The sequence below is a fragment of the Pithys albifrons genome, chromosome 4, assembly GCF_047495875.1.
Source record: "Pithys albifrons albifrons isolate INPA30051 chromosome 4, PitAlb_v1, whole genome shotgun sequence".
Lineage (NCBI taxonomy): Eukaryota > Metazoa > Chordata > Aves > Passeriformes > Thamnophilidae > Pithys > Pithys albifrons.
In genome coordinates this window covers 63,830,598-63,838,804 of record NC_092461.1, presented here as the reverse complement: position 1 = coordinate 63,838,804, position 8,207 = coordinate 63,830,598, and the positions used below count along the sequence as shown (strand labels likewise).

The window sequence follows — 8,207 nt, the reverse complement described above, 5'->3', positions numbered from 1 at the left end:
CTTGAACACCTCCAGGAATGGCGACTCCACCACATCCCTGGACAGACTGTTCCAATGCCGAACAACCCTTTCTGTGAAGAAATTCTTCCCAATATCCAACCTGAGCCTCCATTTCATGGATAAGCAGTCAGAATCTTTCAGATATATTTAAAGGAAGAAGCTTTTAAAACCACGGAGCTGTCTTATTTATTTTTTTTCCTTTCTCGAATTCTGTCCCTTTCAGGTGTATTGCCTAAGAGCCTGTGAAGTAACCAGCACCTCTGGGCCAGGGAAGACCATGCAGATGATAAAAAGCATCATCCCTTTTTGTGTTCTCCCCAGGCCATTCTATATGCCCTTCTTCCCTTGGCCTGATGGATTCCTTTACATCCCAGTGGCATACAAAACTGCTCTGCATTGTCTGTGCTTCTGAAGTGCAATCTGTGTCTCACACTCTCATCTTGTGCAGTGAAGTACTCCTGGAATCCCTCGCTGTCCTGTCACATCTTAATTAAGTAACACCCGTAACTCCCCATTTGGCACTCCTTCACAGCTCCCGGTTCATAACTCCAAGTACAAACAGCTGTTCCAGCAACAACAGGTTGTGCTAACCCACATTTTACTACTATGAAAAGGACAAACAGTTCTTGAAAGTCCAACATTTATCTATGAATAGATTCTTGCCTATGCAAAACTGCTCCTTTCTACTTAATTTGTTCACAGAATGCTGTAGCTTTTTTATTGAATGTTGCTCTTTATAATAATCATCTTCTAATAAACCACTTACAATTCTAAATAATATGCCTAAAATAAATACATATATTAAATGTGTTTAAAATATTTAAAGTGTGTTTACTATTCAAAAGAACAATTTTGTTAAAAGCTCAGAATGCTGCAAAGGTGCTGGAGAGCTCCAGATTTTACCATACTTTTTTATGAAAGTTGTTCTGGCTGGTATTTTGTTTTCTTGAATGTTATTTTGAAATTTAAACTGGGAGGCCCTCAGAAAAAAAGACAGCATCTATAAATGCAGAATGTTACTATTAGAAACTATCAGTCCTGTACAATGAGAAACTGATACAGATTTTGCAACTGAGAAAGTATATAACATTCATTGAATAATATTTAATAGACTGTTTACCTCAGCAATAACAAACCATATGAAAAGTACATTGTTTTACAGAACAGATACATCGGATGACATTTGTGTGCACTTAGTTTCAACTTTTCTTGCCTAAACGTAGAATATATTTAAGTGAACAGTGTGCTAGGAACAAGCCAATGCTTTGAACTCATTGGCTTCAACAGTGAACCTGCTGAAAGCCACGACAAATGAGCCCTGGTGCCGTGAGCAGACACGTAGCTGGTGCCAGGGGAACAAACACACATTAAACCCCATAACATGCAGCACATTCCTACGGATGGATACAAGCAGTGCCCAACATGCAGCTGTCACACTCAGCACTCTGTGTACGAGGGACAGGTTTCATCACATTTTTACTTGAGGTGAACATGCATCCACATTTCCACCAATAGCTACATACATGTAGGACTATTGGAAGGGTGAAGCCCTAACCTGACAGCTGCGGTCAGGAGGATTTCTGCCATCGGCTTTAAGCAATGGAGAAAGTGTGTATGGGATTGCAACTACTATTTTTAGACTTGCCCTTTGCCTTTCACCCAAGCCTGTATTGCTCTGTACCTGGCCAGTACCACATTGCTCCTTCTCTCCGCTTTCCCACAGCACTTGTCCCAGAGGAGACAAGGATACCTACCCTGCTGGCAGCTCTGTCTTTGTGGCTGCTGCTCATGTTGGTGCTGACTGCAGTCACCACCTCCCAATCCCCCTGTTCAGATCCCAGCAATGTCCTCTGATAGAAACCAATGATACATCACATTAACTTAATGAGGTAATAATTACATTTAAGAATCAATTCCTTCTCCTCAACAAACAGTATTTCAGGACTTACAGTTTGTCTGTAGATACTATTTTTAACTTAAATATATATATATAAGGTGTAATAAATAACAAATTTTTAAAGCAAGAAGGGAGATTAGATTTGTGAGGTTGTTGATGTTTCCCCATGGTTTGCGCTGTCTCCTTGTGCCGAGTGAGTCAGAAACTGTCCCGTGGCTCCAATGTACAACCTGGAACGCATGGGCCACTTCTGCAAGAGAGGAGACAAGCACAGTGCTGAGATACCCGGGAGCTTTGCACTCTGAGTGCAGTTCTCAGCAAAGCTTTATGTTGATGGAATCACAGCATGAGAAAATAGGAAACTGTTGCTAGACCCAGACACTTCCCATTTTGTCACCTGTTGGAAAATGTTAGAAGATGGTAAGGAAGTCTCAGTCCGGGTATATGCTTTGGTAACTAATTGTGAGGCACAGCTCCCAGCCCCAGCGTGACTCAGCTGACAGGAGCAGGCTGTGCTGGTTGGTCATCTTATCACTGTTGGTGTTGTAGATGTTCTGTTGGTAGAGTAAACCAAAGTTTTCCTTTTTAAGGCACCAGGGACACTACAGGGATACGTCTGCACCTACAGGGATTGTGGCCCTGTGTGCACACCCATCTGTGCCAGCCCCTGTAACACTGACCACAGCTGCTAAAAACTGTCTGTTAAATTTAATGTAATAGCTCCTTGCCAGCACTGACAGCTTCTTGCTTTTGTCAGCTTCAACCATTTCAGATGAGACAATTCATCTTTCCACTCACTGATTTTTGGAATCATCAGTTACCCTGATGTTAAATACTTTTTATGACAGCTTGAGTTTCTTAACCCCAGCAAATTACTTACTGCAAACAGCCTTGCAGTAAGTCTACCTGTGGGTAGGAGACACTTTATGCTGCAGTTACATCTCATCTCTTTTATATAAAGACTAAAGCAGCAGCATATTCTCACTTGGAAAGACTGTGCAATCTCATTCAGTAATTTTGTTTCAAGTGTGATGTTATGAGTTTGTCACCAATGAGACATCCGAGTTTAAAGTCATTAATCATATTTTGTGTACACACAACTGTACTTGGGTATTTTACTTTTCTCGCTATTTGCATTTACTGTGTTTGATATATCCATGTACATGTTGTCTCATATCTTGTGCTTTGAGGTTTTTGAGGGACATACTAGGATTTGCTAGTGACACTTTCATCCAGTGCCAACTGAAAACATTAATTTACCACTGGGAATACAAGAAATATTGGTTAGGCTAATAGAATCCCAAAACTAAATGCAGGTAAATGATACATAAATAAAATTATAAAAAACAATTGCTTAAGTGAATCCAGTATTACTCTATTCCAATAGCCTAGGAAATGTGCATCTGGATCATTTAATTGCTGTCATAACTATTTAAGGGTATTTTTTCTGCCAATATGAGTTGGCAGCTGATAAAAGTACCATAACAGGCCTGTGTCCTTTCACTCTGACTGAGGGAACTAACAGAAGCTATTTTGAACTTATTTGGGAATACGTAATGGTATTTTTTTCTTAAATTATAGCCATCTTCTAATTGATATAGAGGTTTTGCTTTCTTAATGAGCCTGGTAATTATTCAAATGGCCCCAGAAGCCTGTGTTCACATCACGCTTTTCACAGCAACCAACACTGTGAACAAGGAACTCTTTGTGAATTAGGCACTTTATAGAAATCAGAGATTACTTCACAAATTAATCTTAATTAAATCATTCTGAATTCAGACTCTTAAAAAAAAAAGGAAAGGAAAGAAAACAACCCGGTGCTCTAAGTCACTCCCTGCGACCAGTGCCAAAGAAAATATCCCAAGGTATTTGAGACCCATCAGTCAGTGAGCAGTGAGTTTGGAAACAGTTTCCAGCCCCAGGCTCTCTCCAAGAGCAGTTCCCCTTTCTCATTCCTTCTGTATCACTGTGACTTTTTTGATAGCATATACCAACAACAAAATAAATGCTTCATAAAAGCACTTTTATGGAAGGAATTAAGACAGATCTGGTACTTCATGCCACCTCCCATACTGCGACTGCCTCGGCAGAAGCAGAGCAGCCCCAGCCATAGCTGGGGGCACTGCTGCGGGACAGGGCATCACCTCACCAGCAGGATCCGATGGGTCTGGTAGGAGATCACCAAGGTTTCCATGTGGGCACCAAAGAGGTGTCAGTACTTCTCTGATGCTGCCTTCTGCTTTCAATTGCGAGGGACCAAGTCCCACTAGGTTTGGATCTACACGGTATTTGATATATTGGTACAAAGTCCCTGAAGCTGGAGGGACAAAACTCCAAGACATTTCTATCACGCCTCCAAAACCTAGGCAAAATGGTTAGTCCAGGCAGAATTTCATGTATTACCTCTAGCAAGATATATGAGTTTGAAATCTTTAGTTTCATCTGTCTGAGACCAACATACTTCTTTGCTGACAGAAGGCGGTGGCTGCTACTCAGCTCTCCTACCTTCACAGGGTGGAGGTACCCATCCCCTCGGAGGGTGCCCAGGCCCTCTCCTGGTGACTCCTCCTCATCCTGCAGGCTTCGGGTGAGGTGTGCGATATAGGTGGTGGCCAGGAGGAGCACATCCAGCTTGGAGAGCTTGGTGTCGGGCGGCACAGAGGGCAGAGTCTTCTGCAGCTCGAGGAAGGCATGGCGCAGGGTCTGGACCCGGCTGCGCTCCCGAGCAGCATTGGCGGCGGCAGGTCGGCCTGGAGGTGCCCCAGCCCGCTGCCCACCCACCAGGGGCGGGCAGGAATTGCCACCAGCAGCGGGAGGCAATAGGGAATCAGGGTCTGCACCCGGGCTGGAGATCTCCTCGCTGCTCTCAGTTAAGTGCCCACAGTCCATTTGTGACTTCCCTGGCAGGGAGTGTCCTGCAAGCAACAAGAGCATCTCTAAAGGCAGCTGCTGCACTGAGTGAAGCCAGCACTCTCTAAAAACAAAGCTGATCAGAAATGTAAGTGCTGCCTGTGCCAGGAAAAACCGGGATGCAGCTGCGTGAGCTGCTTTTCTACTCACTGCTTACAAAGTTGCTTTCACACAGAGGTACAGAATCAGAAGTTAAACTCATCAACAATTGGTATTTAATTTTTTTTTTGGACAGCATTACACTGAGCCCAAATATTACTTCTGATAAAATCCAACAGGCACCACTCAGCAGCACTGGCACAGTGGTTTCCATTTACAAACAACTAAAAATTAGGCTAAATGCAATTTTTAAAACATATTCTTTGTATGGTTTGGGATGTGGGACTGTTTACATACTTTCTATTTAGCTGCAATTGTTTTATCAACAGTCTCATAGGTGATCAGTGCTCCAAGGATTACAGGAAGAAAAATACCATTTTCACATGCAGCAGTAAGTGGAGCTACAGACCACAGACTCAGCTTTTAAAAGGCAAAACTTGGTCCATAATTTTAAAGGATCAGGAACTGACTTCTCCTGTTCTCCCACTCCTAATGTTACTAATAAAATTTCTGTGGTTGTCCTCTCTCATCCAGATTTTCAGACTTCAAAAAAATCTTGTAACCTGTATTATGGCCATTGAGGGGCCTTTTGAAACCAATCACAAAAAACTTCTTTTGAGCAAAGCTGAAAATAATGTCCATAAGGTCTTTTTCCCAGGTTTCAGAAAAGCCAGTCAGTCAGTTCTGCCTGTAATACAACCCACAGTCCTTTAATTAATTCAGTTCCTCAGTCAATATTCCCCAAAATGCAGTATTTCTTGGAATAATACCTGATCCTGTTGTCCTCAGTCAAGCAGCCCTCCTGGCAGTCCCAGATTCCAGTTTTCACACGTTAGGGGTGTCTGTTTCTGTGACAGCCTGGCTAGCCAAGGGCAAGGACAAGTTATTAAACCCTTTAATTTCAAAAAAGAACTATGTGATTTTAAAAATATAAATAAAATTGATGCACTTAAATGACTGAAGACCTAAATTTACAAGAATTAGGTCTTTACTTTGCAAAGCATTTCAAATACATACTGAAGTAAAAGATTTTTAGCAAAGACAAGGAAAGGTCTCTAAACAATTCTTTTTGCAATACTCTAATTTAATGGTATTTAAAAGATATTGTTTCAGGTATTCTATTGTCATTTATTTGCTGTTAATCTGGTTCACAGAGTTTTATCATGTAATGTTCTCTTTAATATCAGCACAGGTTAGACTGAAATTATTTGTGAAATATTCTGTGTGCATTGTAGCCATAAACCAAAGGGGAAAAATACTGTTCTTTTTTATTGTGGTATTTATTATCAATATTAAATAAAGCTCACATTAAGAACTACATGAGCTTGAATGAGGGCTGAAAAATGGTCATTGCCTCTTGCTTAAAATTTAAAAAAAAAAGCTGTGCTTTTTTCTTTGTGTTTTCTCATTGTGTTAGGCACAGTCAGATCTGGATGCATTTTAGTTTAAAAAAATCATCATTGCATAGATGACATCAAGACAATCATTAAGGCAGTCATGAAAACTGGGAGAAGTTTATGTTTGTCAGCAGGATTTTTCATTTCCCATCCCATCAAAATCCCACTGATACAAGGAAGTCCTCCCTGATGACTGAAAAAACCCAGATTACCCAAGGACACAAGACAGACAGGGTTAGTATAAATACCTGCCCCTCTAATGAAATACAGGACTAAGGCTGGTTTATACAGTTCTGATTTTGCCATGTTGGTGTATAACCAGATTTAGAACTGGAAGGACTAAATAGTAATGCACGTACCTAAAAGCCTCATCTCCTTGGTGCCCGTTGAAGTAGGAGTTTCTGTTTTAAGAACTTCACGTCTACATCAGATGAAATCCTAGGCCTATAGGGGGGAAAATGTACAAAATTTCAGCTGTGGAAATGAGAGATTTCACTCTGAATTAAATTTGTCCACTGTCAGATTTCCCATCAAGTACAAACAGAAAACGGCTTGGAAAAATCTGCTACACAGAAACACAGGATGTGCTGTAGGTATGTAGATATCGGCAGCCAAACCACGGTGATTCCTGTACCAGGATCTCTTGTGTTGCACGCTGGGATTGGGCAGCATGGCTCTTCTCCCCGGTGCGATCAGGACACACGCTCCGGGTGCTGCACTCACTGCAAACCCCGGAATCATTCAAACCACATGGTCCAAAATATACTGCTGAAAACTAAAGTAAATAAAACGCCTCTGGGCACTTCACAATTTTACAAGAAAGAGGGTTGGGTTTTTAAAATAGTAGCAGTAATTTTGCAAACACCCACACTTGCCCCCTCGTGTGCAAAGAGAATTGGACATGGGGTTGTGAAAGTAAGTTAAAGCACTTATATTGTTTCTAAAACATTTCTAGTGCAGATTTCTAATGCAGGCGGATGCATTTGTGTTTTAACATGACAACGCAGAGACCTAATCGGTTTAACATCGGAGTATTTTACCAAAGCAACCGGCACAACACTTGTTTTAGTCTTCTATTCCATATGAATGAAGGGGCAATAGAGGTAACTGCCCACACAGGTAAGGAAAAGATGGGAAACGCCAAAGCAGAGCACACAAACTGAAAAAGAAACAGCTAAAAACTTTAGACAAACTACTCCGGTTTTCATTGGGGGAAAAAATATAGTGAATTTGAATTATCTTTCATCGGTTTTAAAAAGACCTTGCTCTGTGCATAACTCCGGTAACAGGTAACGAAAATCCTTTCTCCAGGGCAGGGAAATAGAAGCTGGCCTGTCGATGTGCGCGGGCAGCACTGCGGTGATCGCCGCCGGCTGCCCGGGGATGCGGGACGCGCCAGCTGCTGCGTCCCCGTCCCGAGCCCCCCCGGGGGAACCCGGCTGGCTCCCCGCGACCTGGCGGGCCCCGCGGTGCCCGGCCTGGGATGAACTTACCGTTCCCGCCGGATGCGGAGCGGCACAGCCGGACACAGCCCGCTCCCGTCCCGTCCCGCGGCGCCGCTTATAAGATGTCGCGGCGGTGGATGCGGCGTGGCTGGGTCGCACCTGACCGCCGGGCTCACCCCGCCAGCCCGGGCGGCAGCGACCGCCCCTTCCCGGGCGGGTGGGTCATCAATCACGGAGCTGTCGGGGGGCGGCAGCGCCCCACGCCCCCCTTGCCCCCCGCCCTCCCCTGGCCCGGCCCCGGGTCCGTGCGGTCCAGCCACCGCTCGCTCCGTTCGCGCTGTTTTTCTTTGGATAAAGTAACGGTTTTGCTGGAGAAGAGAAATTCAATCGCTGGGCTGGGAGCGCGGGAGATGCCCTGCTAAAAGCAAGTCCTTTCTCTCCGCTCTGCCGCCGCTTCTC

General features: G+C 43.6%; 1 protein-coding gene across 1 annotated transcript; it reads right to left on the bottom strand.

Moving 5' to 3' along the window:
• Positions 1–1,578: 1,578 nt before the first annotated feature.
• On the bottom strand, positions 1,579–6,707 carry TCF24 (transcription factor 24). The gene is made up of 4 exons (XM_071553089.1): positions 6,663–6,707; positions 5,677–5,768; positions 4,403–4,812; positions 1,579–2,147 (listed from the first exon to the last, which is right to left on the bottom strand). The coding sequence occupies exons 3-4, from the start codon at positions 4,784–4,786 to the stop codon at positions 2,034–2,036; spliced, it is 498 nt and encodes a 165-aa protein (XP_071409190.1). The 5' UTR covers positions 4,787–4,812; positions 5,677–5,768; positions 6,663–6,707; the 3' UTR covers positions 1,579–2,033.
• Between the last annotated feature and the right edge of the window lie 1,500 nt (positions 6,708–8,207).